Source organism: Nycticebus coucang, chromosome 3 (genome assembly GCF_027406575.1).
Source record: "Nycticebus coucang isolate mNycCou1 chromosome 3, mNycCou1.pri, whole genome shotgun sequence".
In the NCBI taxonomy this organism is placed as follows: domain Eukaryota; kingdom Metazoa; phylum Chordata; class Mammalia; order Primates; family Lorisidae; genus Nycticebus; species Nycticebus coucang.
In genome coordinates this window covers 104,546,272-104,565,192 of record NC_069782.1, presented here as the reverse complement: position 1 = coordinate 104,565,192, position 18,921 = coordinate 104,546,272, and the positions used below count along the sequence as shown (strand labels likewise).

Below are 18,921 nucleotides of genomic sequence, written 5' to 3'. Positions count from 1 at the left end.
GAATACCTCAAACAAGGCCCTGTGTTCTTCAACATGAGTAACTTTTTTTTTTTTTTTGAGACAGTCTCATTATGTTGCCCTCGGTAGAGTGCCGTGATGTCACAGCTCACAGCAACCTCAAACTCTTGGGCTTAAGCGATACTCTTGCCTCAGCCTCCCAAGTAGCTGGGACTACAAGTGCCTGCCACAACGCCTGGCTATATTTTTGTTGTAGTTGTCATTGTTGTTTAGCTGGCCCCAGCCAGATTTGAACCCTCTAGCTTTGGTGCATGTGGCCAGGTCCATGACCTCTGTGCTACGGGTGCTGAACCATAAGCATTCTTTCCTTCACTAACATACCTCCCCCTTGTTAAGGCTACAGAGATTCAGTTTTGTTCCTTAGTTATTTATTTTTAATTAAGAAAGAAAAGGACTTGAGGTCACAATTATTATTACTTATCCTCCCCACTAGGGATAATCTTTAAAAAAATCAAGAGTCAAAATGAAAAATTTCAAACCTTGCTGGCATCATAGTCTTGAAGTCTTCTCCTGAAGGGCAATCTTTCAATTTTAAGACAACTGTTTCTCCACTTTTGGTTTTTTGCCGCTCTATAAACAATGCAGTTAATTATTAAAAAGGTAATTTCTGTCTTTTATTTTTACTAATGTTTGGAGAGAAAAAATGTAAATGAATGAATGATTTACTGCATAGTATGTGCTTAATGAATGCTTGCTTATTGACTTTTATTCCTTATGTATTCATGTATTAAAACTTTTCTTCCTTTTGTATATAGATAGGATATATTGCATTATCCATTTGTAATAGCTCAGAAAATTCTTTTTAAATATCTTGTAAACATTACAATCTTTTTCTATTTTTACTTCTTGAAGTATTTTATATAAGTTATATAATTCAATTTGCTAAAGTGTATGAGGTTGCCCCCAATTTCCCACTTACATGTATAAGGAAGCACAGCATAAAGAGCTTCTTTAAGGTCAAAGAAAATTTAGTGTTAAAAGACAGAATTAGGACTAAATATTTTCTTTCCCATTACTTGTTTCTTTTTATTAGATAATGAATGTTTCAAAGACTGAAAATCTGTTAAGTTACATTTGCAATTCATCATTTGGGGAGAATACGATTAAGAAAACAGTGAAACAAAAACAACATACTTGAAACTTCTTCAAAACCATCCCAGAATTCTTTAACACTGGCATTTGAAATAATACTGTCTTTGCAATTCAGGAGATCAGCTTGGTGGTCCCCAAAATCAAGACTAATGGATTCCGCCTTCCATAAGCTAATGTTCATTTTCTTATGCATACCAGAAACCACTGCAGGCTTAAATAGATAAATAAAAAAGTTAAAAGATACATGGACATTCCAAAATTGAATTTTACATGTATATATAACCAACACATTGTTTTAGCCTACTGACAAAAGTATGAGTATAAAAGAGGCTATTCAAAACAAGTTGCTGACCTGAAAGACACTCACGATATATTGTCAAAAAAAAAAAAAAATGGCTCAGTGAGTGGGGTGCTGTCCCCATATGCCGAGGGTGGCGGGTTCAAACCCAGCCCCGGCCAAACAGCAATAAAAAAAAAAAAAAATAGCCGGGTGTTGTGGCGGGCGCCTGTAGTCCCAGCTGCTCGGGAGGCTGAGGCAAGAGAATCGCGGAAGCCCAAGAGTTAGAGGTTGCTGTGAGCCGTGTGACGCCACGGCACTCTACCTGAGGGCGGTACAGTGAGACTCTGTCTCTACAAAAAAAAAAAAAAAATGATGACAAGATGTCATGTAGAGTACAGTGGCATTTTCCAAAACAGAAATTTAAATGTGTATTAATTCTCAGAAAACAAGTCTGAAAGGCTATACTAAAAATTCCATTTCTTTCATTCTTTTTTTTTGGAGACACAGTTTTATTTTGTCGCCCTCGGTAGAGTGCAGTACTGTCATAGCTCACAGCAACCTCAAACTCTTGGGCTCAAATGATACTCTTGCCTCAGCCTCCCAAATAGCTGGGAATACAGGCACCTGCTTTTTGTAGAGACAGAGTCTTGCTGTTGTTCAGGCTGGTCTTGAACCCATGAGCTCAGGCAATCCACCTGCCTTGGCCTCCCAGAGTGGTAGAATTACTGGTGTGAGCTACAAAAATTCCATTTCTTTCTTTCTTTTATTTTTGTAGAGACATAGTCTCACTTTATCACCCTCAGTAGAGTGCCATAGCATCACACACCTCACAGCAACCTCCAACTCCTGGGCTTAGGCAATTCTCTTGCCTCAGCCTCCTGAGTAGCTGGGACTACAGGCAGAACGCCTGGCTGCTTTTTTGTTGCGGTTTGGCCAGGGCCGGGTTTGAACCGGTCACCCTTGGTATATGGGGCTGGCAGCCTATCCACTGAGCCACAGGCACCGCCCCCCAAAATTCCATTTCTTAATAGTAGAAATATGGATTATCTGGTTGCTTTATCTATAAGACTAATTTTGTGGGTTTTTTTTTTTGAGAGTCTCACTTTCTCACCCTCAGAGTGCTATACTGTCGTATAGCACTCAAACCTCAAAACTCTTGGGCTCAAGTGATCCTCTTACCTCAGGTTTTCATTTTTAGTAAAGACAGAGTCTCAACTTTTGCTTAGGCTGGTCTTAAACTCCTGAGCTCAAGTGATCTGCCCGCCTCAGCCTGGCTAGATATATATATGTGTGTGTGTGTGTATATGTATGTGTGTGTGTGTGTATATATATATATATATTTTTTTTTTATCGTTGGGGATTCATTAAGGGTGTAAGATGTGTCACACACTGAGACCCCACCCCACTCCTTCCTTCCCTCTATGCTCTTCCTTTCCCCTACCCTCCTCTCTCCTTCTCTCTCTGCTCTCCCCTTTCCCCATCTCTCCACCCTGTCATTAATTATCCTCAAATCAAGATTGAATACATAGGATTCATTCTTCTCTATTCTTGTGATACTTAACTAAGAATGTGTTCCATTTCCAACCAGGTTAATACAAATGCTGTGAAGTCTCAATTTCTTTTAATGGCTGAATAATATTCCATGGTATACATGTACTGCAGCTTGTTAATCCATTCCTGGGTTGGGGGGCATTTAGGCTGTTTCCACATTTTGGTTGTAAACTGAGCTGCGATAAACAGTCTAGTACAAGTGTTTTTTCTTTTTTTTTTTTCTTGAGACAGAGTTTCACTCTGTCACCCTGGGTGGAGTGCTATGGCATCACAGCTCACAGCAACCTTGAATTCTTGGGCTCACACAATCCTCTTCCCTCAGTTTTTCATGTTTAATAGAAACTTGGTTTCACTCTTGCTCAGGCTAATCTTGAATTTATGAGCTTAAGCAATCTATACACCTTGGCCTCCCTGAGTGCTAGGATTACAGGTATAAGCCACCACGTCCAGCCTAAAAGACTAATTTTTACAGAAATAAGTTACTGACATGTATATAGTATATGGTCATAGATTTAAGAAATACATATGGTATTTGAGATTGAAACACAATTTATACACACTGTTTCTATCACTTAAGTCACAATTTTTTTTTAAGCTCTATAAAGATCAGGATAAAAAAAAAACATTAAACACCCATGGCACAAAAGCATTACATTTCAAGCCTGATTCTCTGAAAGTTACCCTCTTCTTTGAAATCACATGAATTTAAATTCCCTTAAGGATCTCTAACCCAGAAACTAACAAGTGAAGACATATAGATTCTAAAACTCCAGTAAATGATGTAAAAACATTTCTAAGCTCATCTGATATATTATTCTCGGGTTTTCTTAACCTTTATTCTAAATAAAGTAAAATTCTGGAATATAGAGAACACAGGAATTTGCAACTTAAAGAGTTTCTGAAAAATTATATTTACTAGGCTGTGGCAATAGCCCCAGCAACTCTGAAGACTAAGGTAGAAGGATCTCTTGAGCCTAGGAGAGTTCGTGTCTCGGCTGGGCAACATAGCGAAAGTCCATTTCAAAAAAGAAATAATAAGGGCAATGCCTGTGGCTCAAAGGAGTAGGGCGCTGGCCCAATATGCTGGAGGTGGTGGGTTCAAACCCAGCCCCGGCCAAAAACTAAAAAAAAAAAAGAAACAATAATAAAATAAAAAATAGAATTAAAAAAAATTTAAACATAGTCTGGGTGCAGTGGCTCATACCTGTAATCCTAGCACTTTAGGAGACTGAGGCAGGTGGATTGCTTGAGCTAAGAAGTTTAAGACCAACCTAAGTAAGAGCAAGATTCTGTCTCTTCTAAAAATACAAAAACTAGCTGGGCATTGTTTTGTGGCAGGTGCCTATAGTCCTAGCTATTTGAGAGGCTGAGGCAAGAGGATCACTTGAGCCTAGGAAATTGAGGTTGCTAGTTATATTGATGCCATGGTAATCTACCAAGGGTGATAGAGAGAAACTCTGTCTCAAAACAAAACAAAACAAAATTTAAACATGATATTACGTATTCTTAAACTTCGTAACGTAATTAAATTTGGGAAGAATAAAAAGTTATAAAAACACTCTAAATTCTACCTGTCTACTTGGCTGAATGTTTCAATGAACAACTTTCAATGAGCTAATAATAGATCCTGCTATTAATTATATATGATAATTACCACTGGCAATTCACATATGAATTCCTAGTGTCTTATCCAATGCTCTTACCCAGTCTATGCTACTGTTTGCTTTGGTAATAAGCAGTTTTGTGTCAGTGTTGTATATTGCCATCTGAAATAAACTTTTGTCAAAGAGAAAATCATTTTTATTAGAGCAGTATGAAATAATGGAATTTGTCATTCAAGATTTGATGAACTAAAATTTATGAATAAATGTTCTATGCATAAACATTATAGACAAGAACATCTACATTTCTCATCTGTTCATGAAAATTGCTTCTAATGTTGATTAACATTTTAAAAGTAGACAAGAATGTGCAAAGTGGGTTAAAATACAAATTCTAAAAAAGGTGGGACTACATTTTATAAACAGATTTTATTAAGTATTTACTGATAGATCAAAAATACAACAGGAAATAAATCATTGCTTCCTGTTAATTCATATAAATGTGGCAAAAAAAAAAGAATTTAGAAACATTCTGGTAATTTCACTATTTTTATTATCTTATTGCCCTCATATGTCTTTATTACTTCTTTCCCATTTCTATCCCTAAGGAAGGAACCATTCTGTCTATCTAATTAGCTTCAGCTCTATTTAATCAGCCTAAAATACTCACTTGTCCTTGTTTCCAACATTCTTTGAAAAGCTTCCAATTATTACTATTCTTGTAATCCTTAAGCCATAAAATATGCTTCTCACAGATCCAAGAATGTGGTATATCACTGTACAATTTATTGTTTTCATTCATGGCAGGCTTTCTGCTTTCTTCAGGCTCTTCTTTAAGCTCTGGTTTTACATTTATCTTGGAAGTTTTATTTGGTGGAATTTTGTTTTCAACAACTGAAGCAATTATGTCATCAAGAATGTTAGGCATAGTCCTTCCACTCTTGCCACTCTATTAAGAGAAAAAAAAATAAGTTGAGAAAAATTATATTTTGAGAGGAAATGTATACATTTTCCTACCACACACTTATTTTTTAAAATAGTATCCCTGCATTCAAGAATATGCATGTATGTGGTAGTAGATAGGGATCTCTAGCCCTTACACTATTCCTGAAGTTTGCTGGTGTGAGAAACTGCCTGGTCAATAGTAACTAGAAGATCCGCCTTCCAACCTTTTACATTTTTTAGGGCTGGGGCAGAGTGTATAGGTGGGTGGAATGTCCCACATACTTTTAAAAGCTACCAAAAATTTTCATCTACCTAAGCATTTATTCTGCTTTTCTGTTTCTGGTGAATAATTAAAGCAAAATTAATTACTAGATATTTTTCACTTCCATATGTGTTTTTCTCCCTCACTAGACAAATGGTTCTGAAGGGGCATCTCAGGGATCTTCTGGCATCAAAGAGCCCTCTTCTCCAACCTTTTACTAAGGTTAGTGAAAAATGCTAGCTGAAGGTTAGGAGTTAGGGTGCAAATAAGAAATATGCCTAGCAATTTGGTACATTTGATTTCAGCTGCAACTATTTATTGGCTAATTCATACCCAACAGCCAACTACCCAAATCATCTCAATTAAGGTCCATAATTAAAAGCAAAAATCTGGCACCACACTCACTGGGGCTCCCATTGAATACACTGGGGCAAAGGCAATGCCAGCATCTGTAGAGCCTACTCGTAGCTTGCCAGCTGTGGTGGTCAGCAAGTCCCGTAGAGTTGACCCTTGTTCATTATTCTGGGATGTAGGTGGCGATGTTCTGCCATTTGGAGAATCAGAGTTGTCTTGTTCTCTGTCTTCTTTAATTTGCTTTTCAAGGGCAAATTCTTTGTTTTCTAAAACAAAACATTTCACATATTATAACTCAATTAAGCCGGAACCTGCATTTATAGTGGGAGGTAAAAACTAAAGCACTGGTGATTTAGTCCCCTAAATGTAAATCAGAGAATGAGCTAAAGCCTTCAAAATGCCATCAAACATTTTGAATGTGAAAAGGCCTTCCTTAGGCATGTGCTGAGTTTGTACCTGTCACAAATGAAAAATGCTACTGCTGAGACAGGCAGAAAATATAATAGGTAAGTTACAAATCTAGCACCCAGTGGCTTTATACAAAATTGTTAAGAAGCCTGCTTTGTAATAGGACAAATATTTTATTGAATCTAAGCCATTAATTTAGGCAAAAGACCAAATTATTTATATTAGTAGTACTTTAATATGCAATAGTAAAGTGAAGGTTATATCGTAATTCTCGAACATATACTTAGACACAGTTATGTTTACCTTTTTTTTCCTCTCTGGCTTTTTGCTCTGCAAGATCTGCTAACCAATGTAGTGGTGACTGGGATTCTGGAGGAGTTAACTTGCTATCTGTGCATACATCACTTCCTGGGCTGCTATTGCCATTACTCTCAGACTTTTGGGGAGTATTTTGTTGCTGAGATTCAGGAATGCACAGAGAAATTTTATTACCATGATTAAGAACATTCTGCAAAACCTACAAAGGTAAAACAATTAAATCTTTAAACAGTTTTTCTGGATTTCAAATACCAAAGTTGATTATTTTAACATGTTTTCTACTTGAATAATAGAATAAGATTTTTACTCACTTGAGATACACCATTCATTGTAGCAAAATTTCCAACTTGTAAATTCTGTTTGTTAGTACAATGACAATGGGATTTAATGCCATATTTTTCTCTAATAGTGTGCATGGCATCTAGAAGATCTGTCAAAACTACAAAATAAAATGGTAGTTAATAAAAAGATTACCACTAGTTGTTAACATTTTTTCTTACTATATTTTATAATTAGTAGCAATGGAGCTCTTGTGCCTTTAAATTTTCTTCCACATTTCCTCCATTCTATCTCTTCCATCTATCATAGAATTGGTTCATTCAATCAAATTTATGTTCTCTATTCTTTTTTTTCCTCACCACTGTTATTAAAAATTCAGTATGCTCAAAAATACTAGAAAGATTTCATGGGAAACCCAATAGGCCTTTACATAATATTTTAATTTTCCCCTTCTAAGACAGTTCCTCTATGGTGGTCTTCTTTCTGAGCTTTATTTACCATTACAGAGGATTTCCAACACTTTGAGCAAGACAATTCAAGACTAGTAAAACCTTACCTCTCCATTTTATTATGTTAATATTTCAAACACTCTTTTTAGATGCTTCTTTAACCTGGAGCTATTGCATTAATAATGTAAATTTATACTTACCAGAACCAGGTATAATTTGAGTTGGCATTAAATGTTTGTGATCATGAGGCTGACCCTTCACACACTTCATCCAAGCATATAGTTCTTTATCTGTAAGATAACATTATCTAGTTTTATATCACACTCATTCTGTTTTTTTAGTTTCTTTTTTTGGTTTTGTTTTTTCTTCAGAGACAAGGTCTTATACTCTTGTCACCTAGGCTGGAGTCCAGTGGCATAATTATAGTTCACTACAGCCTCAAACTTCTGAGCTCAAGCAATCCTCCTACCTCAGAGCAGCTAGGACTACCAGTACATGCCACCAAGCCCAGCTAATTAAAAAAAAAAAATTTTTTTAAGAGACGGGATGCTTGCTATGTTACCCAAGCTGGTCTTGAACTCCTGACTTTAAGCAATCCTTCTGCCTCAGCCTTCCAAAGTGCTGGAATTATAGGCATGAGTCATTTTGTGTCTGGCTGCAATGGTTTTATGATGATAAAATTGATGCTTTGTATATAAAGAAATATAAAAAATGTCATTGACAGTTTTCGGATATTTGATTATTAAAAAAATAAAGTCAGAAAAGGCAGTTCCACCACTTTATGAATTCTATAAAAACAGTGACGCAGATAATAGCCTGATCCTAAAATCAGTATGACACAAGTTTGAGGCCATTAGTCATTTGTATTCCTCTTATGCTTCAAAGACATGCAGAGAACTGTCATGAGATGTGAAAAAGCTGTTATCACATAGCTGTTGTCTCAAACTCTTGGGGTTAAGTGATTCTCTTGCCTCAGCCTCCTGGGTAGCTGGGAGCACAGTTGCTCTCAAACATGGCTCTATTCCTAGAGTTGTAAACATACTAAATAAAAGTCATAGCATGGGGGCATATCAGAAATGGAAAGAATATTTGATACCTTGATCTCTAGGAGAACTTTCTCTATAAATTTATGACAGCTACTGATGATGTGGCTATAAAATCTTTGCTATCACAAAAGTCAATAAATTTAGCGTTTAAAAAATCTAGGACTATTATTTCATAAAAAGTACAGATTAAATAAAATTCAAATCTAGTCTAAAACTGGTTACCTTTAAAAGCTTTGACTTTCCTCTCTGAAGCCCTACAGGGTAACTTGAAAATGTTTTCTAACTGTTTATATTTTAAACACTTAACGTTGATTGCCACTATATATTAAACCTAGCGAATGTTAGTTTTTTTTTTTTTTTTTGGAGACAGAGTCTCACTATGTTGCCCTTGCCCTTGGTGGAGTACCGTGGCGTCACAGCTCACAGCAATCTCAAACTCTTGGGCTTAAGTGATTCTCTTGCCTCAGCTTCCTGGATAGCTGGGAGCACAGGTGCCCGCCACAATGCCCGGCTATTTTTTGGTTGCAGTTGTCCTTGTTGTTTTAGGGGCCTGAGCTGGGCTTGAACTCGCCATCCTTGGTGTATATGGCCAGCGCCCTACTCACTGAGTTACGGGCGCTGAGACCTACGGCCCCCACTTATCAGATACTAGCAGCACACCCCACTCTCTTCAATTAAGCAACCAAAAATGTCTTGGGTCATTACCAAATGGCTCCTGGAAGACAAACAACTGATTTTAGGAAAAGGAAGGAGAAGAAGCTAATATTTAGAGCATCAATTATGTTAGGTACTGTTAAGTCCTTTACATTATTAATAGAAACTAGTTTCTAAACAAATTTATGAGGCTGCAGCAAGAGGATTGCTTCAGCCCAAGAGTTTGAGGTGGCTGTGAGCTATAATGCCACAGCACTCCACCCAAGGCAACAGAGTGAGACAGGGAGGGAGGAAATGCTTCAAAGGCTGTTTAAAATTATAAAGATGTCTTTTTCATTCTCTGAGAACTGAGAGATAAATGGTGACCAACATTTAGATACTATGAAGCATTCAATTATGACTTATGACTGTGTAATTAACAGTTTCTAGAAGAACTTCAGGCTCCTACACATAGCAATCTTAGGCTCAGCACCTGTAGCTCAGTGGCTAGGGCGCCAGCCACATACACCAGAGCTGGTGGGTTCGAACCCAGCCCGAGACTGCCGAACAACAATGAAAACTACAACCAAAAAATAGCCGGTGTTGTGGCACGCACCTGTAGTTCCAGCTACTTGGGAGGCTGAAGCAAGAGAACTGCTTAAGCCCAAGAGTTTGAGGTTGCTGTGAGCTGTGATGCCACAACACTCTCCCAAGGGCAACAAATCGAGACTCTGTCTCAAAAAACAAACAAACAAAAAAGCAGGAGAAAAACCTAAAACATAGCAATCTTAAAGCAACAAGCCTTAACCCTAAATTTTGAGCTACATTAAGAAACTGTCTGCCTGAAATGAGAGGGTAAATATACACATTAGTCTAAAAGATGTAGGCACAGTCTGATTTTGAAAAATAGAGCAATTAATAAACTGGTGATTACTCCTCTTAAAAACAAATTTCACAAAATTTTAAGAATATATTCATAAGAAAGAAAGGTAGGCAAAAAACACATTTAATGATCCTAAAGAAACATTATAAAAAACCTTCAATTCATATAAACTTATCAACCAACCTCTAGAACTCTTCCTTTCCTTTGCCTTATAACAATCTAAGCAGACCACAAATCCACATTTTTGGCAGACCCAATGAATGTTAAACAATGTTGCTTCACATGCATCACACATCTCTCGGACTCCTCTTACTGCCCTTTTCCAGGCAATTTTGGCTGAGATACAGAAAAAACAGAAATTTAAAGTCAAATATTCTCTTTCCCCACGTAATTTTGGTTAAATGCAAGCATAAATAAAAATGTAAAGGCAAAACCAAGAACTTTAAGGCTAACTAAAGACTTAGCAGAATTCTTACGGAATTCTTTTCAGAAGACTCACAAATTATTCTAAGTGAAAAATAAATATGGCTTACATCTAAGGCAGAGTTTTTCAATTTTGGTACTTTTTACATTTAGGGATGGAAAAATTTTTTTTTGTTATAAGGGGTTATCCTGTGCATTGTAGGGTATTTAGGAGACCTACGGCCCCCACTTATCAGATACTAGCAGCACACCCCACTCTCTTCAATTAAGCAACCAAAAATGTCTTGGGTCATTACCAAATGGCTCCTGGAAGACAAACAACTGATTTTAGGAAAAGGAAGGAGAAGAAGCTAATATTTAGAGCATCAATTATGTTAGGTACTGTTAAGTCCTTTACATTATTAATAGAAACTATTTTCTAAACAAATTTATGAGGTTGTTATCTTTCCTATTTCACAAATCTGCCTAATATTCATGGAGGTTATTTGCTCAAGGTCATAAGCAGTAAACAGCAGTTAAACAAACAATAAACCTAAGATTTGAGTATCAATAACAGAATGAACTGTATCTTTTTATGTCAAACACTGAAATTTCACACTTTGCATCCGAAGTGTTTTTAACACTCTAATTTGTGTTGTAATGTCAGAAATTCCAAATATCACAATGTTATGGTGATTTCGTAAATGTTTAATCTACTAAATTCAACCTCAATAGGAAAAATCTGTAACTGTAAGTACACACAGGTTCATTTGTGCATAAAAGGTACCGTTATCATAATTAAAAATCTGTAAGACTAGCCAAGTTTAAGGACTTCTTTCCCAAATGAAACATAATTCAAAGAGAAATTCTTAAAATAAAATTTGTAAAGTTCATGTTATATTTAACTTCCTTACCATCCTTTTTTACCCAGGACAAAGCTGTTTTTTCAGATGTTACTAATTGACAGAATTTATCACCTATTATATCCAAAATATATTTAGAAGTTTCTATGTCTAATTCATCTTCTTCATAATTTTCATGTGTCCATAAACTCATAGCTTCATCATCATATTGGTCAGGAGAAGAGAAACCATCTATTCTAACGACTCCATTTTTACTAAAGGATAATCTGAAACAGTAAAACATAAAATCATTAGATACCAAGATATTAAGAAAATGTATAGGCACAGTTTTTTAAAGTTGTAAATTTATAAATCTGTTTATATATTATAAACATATAAAATCTAATTAAAAACAAAAATAGGGTAGTTTTCACACAGTAATTATCAAATTAATTTAAATAACTCTCATAGGCATTACACAAAAGGCAATAACAAGCAGTACCAATTTTGGATTCTTTCAAAAAGGAAGATTCTTCCTATAACTTATACTTAAGTACTTTAATTCCCACTAAATGAAAACTACGTTTAAGAGTTTGTGTTTGATGACCAATAAAAATGTGGGCTCTTTGTTGCCTAGAGCAAATCTGTTATTTGATACATAACCTTAATTCAAAATCACTAACAAAGCTCTCACCTAATAATATGCACAACATAGGGGTACACAGCACACACCCTAGATGAAGGGCTCACTATAACTTGAACTTTTAGATATGCAAGCAATGTAACCTAATTATGTGTACCCACATATTAATATGAAATTAAATAAAGGAAATCACTAACATTAAAAATGGCCTAAATCACCTTAAAATTTTCAATGGGAGGATTAAAAAAAGGCAAATACACTTACACTTTCATTGATAAAATTATTAGGAGAGAAAGGATGAAACTCTTAATAGTTTTTGTAAGAAGCCAACTAATGTGATTATTTGCTCTTGGTTATTGACATTCAAATACATCTAATGAGAGAAGTTCATGGCAAATGGAAGGCAAAAAATTGCCATTCTCTTACTGGCTGGTGGTTAATCCTCAAATATCTCGTACTTTAACTCTCTTTACTCTCAACCAAGGGGTATCTAACATTTATTTTATATCATACTTCTTTATTTTTATTTATTTTTTTGAGACAGAGCCTCAAGCTGTCACCCTGTATAGAGTGCCGTAGCATCACAGTTGACAGCAACCTCCAACTCCTGAGCTTAAATGATTCTCTTGCCTCGGCCTCCCAAGTAGCTAGGACTACAGGTGCCCACCACAATGCCTGGCTATTTTTTGATTGTAGTTGTTATTGTCGTTTGGCAGGCCTGGGCTGGACTCGAACCCACCAGGTCTGGTGTATGTGCCTGGCACCTTAGCCACTTGAGCTATAGGCGCTAAGCCATCATACTTCTTTAAAGAAACGAATAAAACATACCTTTTACTTCTATTTTTCATACTTTTATTATTATTATTATTATTTTTTTTTTTTACTCACCACTATACTAATGAGGAATACTTTTATTATCTTACCAAAGTTTTCCCTCCTCCTCCTCCTCTTTTATTTTAGGTAAGAGTTTCTGTTGTCCCTAGTAGAATACATTGGTGTCCTCATAGGTCACTGCAACCCTAAACTGCTGGGCCAAGGCAATCTTCCTGCCTCAGCTTCTCAAGTAGCTGGGACTAGAGGCACACACTACTACTCTTAGTTAATTTTTTTTCTATTTTTAGTAGAGAGGAATCAAGGACTTGTTCAGGCTGGTCTGAACTCCTGATCTCAAATGATCTTCCTGCCTCAGCTTCCCAGAGTGCTAGGATTATAGGCAGGAGCCACCATGCCTGGCCTCCCTCTTCTTTTTAAACCAAATTTCTCCCGTCATCTTATTTCAGCTTTATGTTACAATATTTACATGAACATTTCCTTCCTTCAAACTTTGACTAGATTTTCTTATCCCCTCAAACCTACTTTTCCTCTTGATTCTTTTTATCATCTCTTCCATACTTTCATGTATGTGTACTGCCTCCTATAACTATTCCCTGACGTTGTCTGTCCTTTGGAGATTGCTGGCCACAAAGACTGTGAAGTAAAGAAAAAGAACTTGGCCGTTCCTACGAATACATGTTTTATCAGCATAGTGTATTTACCATAGTAAGGTATGTACTAATTTCCTAGAAAGAAGAAGAAATTAGGAAAATAATTACAGCATATGACAGGGCATTTCATATATGCACATATATATAGCAGAACCTCTATAAGTTGACCACCCACCGGACTGTAACAAATTACTCAATATAAGGAACAGAGCCTAGAGTAATGATATGTGCCTGTGGTGCACGTCCAGTCTATGAAAATTATGAAAGAAAAAATAGGCCGGGTGCAATAGCTCATGCCTATAATCCTAGCACTCTGGGAGGCCAAGATGGGTGGACTGCCTGAGCTCATGAGTTCATGACCAGTCTGAGCCAGAGTAAGACCTCTTCTTTAAAAATAGCCAGGCGCCTGCAGTCCTAGCTACTTGGGAGGTTGTGGCAAGAGAATCACTTAAGCCCAAAAGTTTGAGGTTGCTATAAGCTGTGATGCCACAGCACTCTACCAAGGGCACAAAGTGGAAAAAAAAGTCTAGAATCAAGGACCTCAGTCTTTGCATTCTTTCTCCTTTCCTCCCTCCTCTGCTTCTCCTTTAGCTGGATTGTTCCTCCACCCACCTCCCCGACCGACAACGTGGAAGAACAGCTAAGAAGATGGATAATAAAATAAATAAATAAACAAAAAGAAGGAAAATGTAGGGAGATGGTCAGCTATAGAGGTTGCACAGTATATATACAGAGGGTGCCAAAAAATGTATAAATATTTTATGAAAAGAAAAAACTGTATTAAAATTGTAATAATATATACTAATTAAAAAAAGATATGAATACAAGTCATGTTTGAGCACCTCTTATAATTACACAAGTCAAATGTGATTTGAGTATTACAATTTTAATACGTTTTTTCTTTCTTAAAATGTATAAACATTTTATGGTACCCTGTGTAGTATGTATGAATGGGACTACACTAAGGACTTTATCTTAACTTTCATTAAACTTCTTTAATGTAGGTACATTTATCATTCATGTTTGCAGAAGAGACAGGCTTAGTGGTAGTCCTCCCATAGTTAATAAAGTCACATAGGAACTTCATTAACTATAGGAGGACAGAAATGGGATTCACAACCAAGAATGACTGATTCCAGAATGTGAGACAGACATTAGCTAGTATTTACTGGCCAGGTTATTCAGATATTCTTTCGTTGAATTTTTAAAAGTCTATCTTTAAGCTTTTATTTTTAAAGTAGTATTTAATAATATTACTATTAAATTAGTATGTAGGTTAATAACTGAGAAGTTATTATATTTTACAACAAAACCTGTGAAATGTGACATGGTACTAATAAACCCTCCTTGTCATTTTATAACTCAAATTTTTCCAGTCACAAATATTTAATGTATATTTAATAAAAGTATGAGTATTGCAACATAGCATTATTCGTTTGAGTTAAATAGGCCTAGACTGTTTACTTAGATTTACAGTTTGAATACATTTGTTTTAGTCAAAGTATATAATTTTTTAAAAGATCCTAAACAAAAACCAAACTGCCATTACCTGTAATCTTCTAGAAAAAAAAAACCTATCATTTTTTCATCAAGGAATAAATCTTTCAGAAAAGTCATATGAAACACAAATAATGGGTATTTAGATCAGTAAGTTAACTACTGCTAAAATTTAGCACAAAAAGTTTAATGTTGTTTTATGTTTCAGAAACATGGAGACTCAAAGACCCTTATCCGAAAGGGACCTTCAGGATAACGGTGTAATTTCTAATACCGAGTAATAATTTTTCCCCAATTTTGTATTTTCACTTACCGTCTAAAGTAGTAAAATCTACAAAATACTGGTGAGTGAGTTGGTTCTTCTCCTTTTTTACTGCGAATAAGTCTACATTCTCGGCACTTTTGTAAATTAGGCCCTATCTCACAGCAGGAGTCATCCTGTAAAAAGGATTCCCCAGTTTGCTTCAGCTTCTTGACTTTACGCCAATCTTTTAATACTGAGCGAGGAATGCCAGCTGTAAAATCAGTAGGAAAGTTTTATCAAGGTTATGTTTTAAATTAAACTCCTTGAGATGAAATTCAAATAACTATCACAATATAGTAAGATTATAAAAAAGAAACAAAGACATTAAGAATTCTAGTTACTGATTAATAACGTAAGTCCACAGCAGCATTTGTACTTATTTGCTAACTAAATGAGTCACTCTTAGGTCAGTACACTGGAAATACAGAACTGAGTAAATTTTCCAGTTGACTGAATTCCATAAATATTAAATATTTATATAATAGCAAACATGAGATCATTCCTATTCTATGTAAATCTATACTTAAAAATACATTCTTTCTATACTGTAAAATTTGGTTTATGTAGGAGGTGCCTTCAAGAGCCAACCCAAAGACCAAAAGTCTATATATTTAGAAACAACATGCTAGTTTCAACATATTTCTATTGAAATACATAATCTGATTTTGCAAGGTAAGTGTGGCTCATTAAGACAAATGATTTCACAAATCCTGTATTTGAAAAAAAAAAAAAAAAAAGAGATTAAGGTATTTCTCCTATTATCTTTCCCTTAATACCCTGCATTTGATATCAACATCATATTGATGGCAGTAGTACCTTTCAGAAAAATAAAAAGGTTTGAAGAAAAATGAAAGGAAGAAAAAAACCGGCTGGGCATGGTGGTGGCTCAGGGCTGTAATCCCAGCACTCTGGGAGGCCTCGGTAGGAAGGTTGCTTGAGGTAAGGGGCTCAGTAACTGCCTGAGCAACATACCAAGACTATATCTCTACAAAAAAATAGAAAAATTAGCCTGGTATAATGGTCTGTGTCAGTAGTCTTAGTGACATGGGAGGCTATTATCTTGCCACTGAACTTCAGTTTGGGTAACTGGACAAGACCCTATCTTAAAAAACAAAAAACAAAACCAAAAAAATAAACAAAAGAAAAAAGCAATGTTAATTCAGCTGTTTTTACTGATGACAAGAAAAAAAGTAAGAAATACAAAGGGGAAAATGGGCGGCGCCTGTGGCTCAGTCAGTAGGGCGCCGGCCCCATATACCGAGGGTGGCGGGTTCAAACCCGGCCCCGGCCAAACTGCAACCAAAAAATAGCCGGGTGTTGTGGCAGGCGCCTGTAGTCCCAGCTACTTGGGAGGCTGAGGCAAGAGAATCGCTTAAGCCCAGGAGTTGGAGGTTGCTGTGAGCTGTGTGAGGTCACGGCCCTCTACCGAGGGCCATAAAGTGAGACTCTGTCTCTATAAAATAAATAAATAAATATAAAGGGGAAAATGAACTATATAGTCTAATATTTGCAAGAGAAAAAAACTCAAGTCATCAATATATTCTGTATCATTGTTCCAACACATTTGAGCCTAACAAGTGTAGGAACATTGGCTCAAGTAATCAGTCATCTTTAAAGCGGGATTCTCTAGACCAGGAGAAACCCCCAAAATTAAGTTTTGCCTGTTAAATTTTTAAAAATGTATTTAATTAAAAGCAAGCTAGGTTAGAACTAGCAAATATCTGTTGACCCTAACTTGAAAGTATATTTATTCCACCCATATTAATATAGCTATGTATCAGACAATAGATTTATATAGATTTTTAATTTTTTTTTGGCCGGGGCTGGGTTTGAACCCACCACCTCTGGCATATGGGACCAGCACCCTACTCCTTTGAGCCACAGGTGCCGCCCAGACTTTTAATTTTTATATAGATTTTTTTTTTAAAGATTTTTGCTATTTCTGTCATGTTGAAAGAATAGACTGTATTTCCTACCCTTGTCTTCTCTGATCATGCTCCTTTTGTGGAGAAGCACAATATTCTCATGAGACTAGTTATTTCCAACAAAGACTTGTAGCAAAACTCTTCCAGCGCTCCACTATTACTTATTTGTTGATATTTTAAACAGTACAATTACAGAAAGATCATCTATCTTAATAAAAAAAGTACTGTTAAAACTGTAGAGTGACCCTTTGAAATATGGACCAATATTTAGCACTTCTAGGGTTGCTGCCTGGTCCTTTACATGTTTTCTCTTTTCTTCTGTCTCTAACTTAGGGCATGCAACCATTTAGCTTAATCCACTAGAAAAACATACGTGCACATATGTACACACACACACACAGACGTACACAGGACCCATCTCCACTATCCCCTTAAAAATATCCCCCTAAGTATAAAAATGTTTCCAAAAGGCTTATGTAAAAGTTTTATATTTCCTCCATTGTGTACAAGACAGATTTTTTTCTATAGACTGGTATAAAAAACGCAGGGCTTTTAGAAGTCAGAATAAATGATCGAATTGTTACACTGCTGAAAAATCTTTATTTGGCACACTTGCTTCTAATCATTTACTTTTAATTTATTACACTAGAACAAACTAAATGTGATCTATCTCTATTCTAACTGGAAAATAACATTAACCAATATGCTTTAAATTCCAGATAATGGAATAATTCAGAGTATAAATCACCATACTATCATAAACAATTTAAACAGCACTATAATAGAGAACCAAATCTTAAAAGTTATCTCAATCTGAAAGTTTGAGATAAATACTATGTATAGTCACCCAAAAAATACCTAACTCAATGGATATTTCTTCTTCCATAAGAACCTTTTTAACCTTAGTTCTCTATTAGCAAATCCACAAATAGCTGCTCAAGTAATAGAAAACTGGAGAGCAAGAAAAACAGGGGCAAATACATGCTAATCTTTAATCTTTGATATTCTATCTCCTTAAAAATATTTTTTTGAGATATAGAAATTAACTCTTACCATAGTTAATCATTGGTTGTGTACCGTAAGATTTACAGACATATTTAAATATGGTGGATAATTTCAGGTTATAAAATTACATAAAAATTAGTCAAGGACAAGCAATAACTTTTAATTAACAGAAACAAAAGGCAGTAGATACAAAGATATTCCTAAATAGTAGATAAAGCAAAATCTATTAACCTGGCTTTAAAATGTCTTAAGAAACAGACTATGTGTGTGTGTAAAATATATAGTTACACATGTATTACAGTGTATGTAATCATATTATATCCTCTAAGTGCAAGCTTATTATTTTTGATTGACCATGACTGATGAAAACCTCGCTAAACATTACCAGAAAAATGGTTATGTTTAATCCACGAAATAGATAATCCACTCAGGTTTAAAAGTTCCTTGACTTGACAACTCCCAATTTGAAGAATTTTTATAACTCCAGAGGCTGAGGCAGAAAGATTGCTTGATTCTAGGAGTTTGAGGCTGCAGGGCACTATGACTGTGCCTATAAATAGCCACAGCACTCCAGCCTGGACAACACAGTGAGACCCCATCTCTAGAAAAAAAATATTTTTTAAAAAATATTCTAGATATCCCAGAATAAAAGCAAGTATACTCTGTTCATAATTAATATATGGTGTTTAATAATGACACT

At 35.6% G+C, this 18,921-nt stretch overlaps 1 protein-coding gene across 7 annotated transcripts in view; it reads right to left on the bottom strand.

Annotated features, from left to right (window-relative positions):
- JMJD1C (jumonji domain containing 1C) overlaps positions 1-18,921 on the bottom strand; it is a 369,857-nt gene that overhangs the window by 29,722 nt on the left and 321,214 nt on the right. For all 7 annotated transcript variants that reach the window (XM_053582218.1, XM_053582213.1, XM_053582215.1 and 4 more), the window contains 10 exons: positions 15,301-15,502; positions 11,436-11,650; positions 10,303-10,455; positions 7,758-7,847; positions 7,141-7,268; positions 6,815-7,028; positions 6,155-6,369; positions 5,213-5,491; positions 1,153-1,321; positions 498-588 (listed from right to left, as the gene is read on the bottom strand). In XM_053582218.1, coding sequence (XP_053438193.1) covers positions 498-588; positions 1,153-1,321; positions 5,213-5,491; positions 6,155-6,369; positions 6,815-7,028; positions 7,141-7,268; positions 7,758-7,847; positions 10,303-10,455; positions 11,436-11,650; positions 15,301-15,502 — 1,756 coding nt within the window. The remainder of the gene's footprint in view (positions 1-497; positions 589-1,152; positions 1,322-5,212; positions 5,492-6,154; positions 6,370-6,814; positions 7,029-7,140; positions 7,269-7,757; positions 7,848-10,302; positions 10,456-11,435; positions 11,651-15,300; positions 15,503-18,921) is intronic.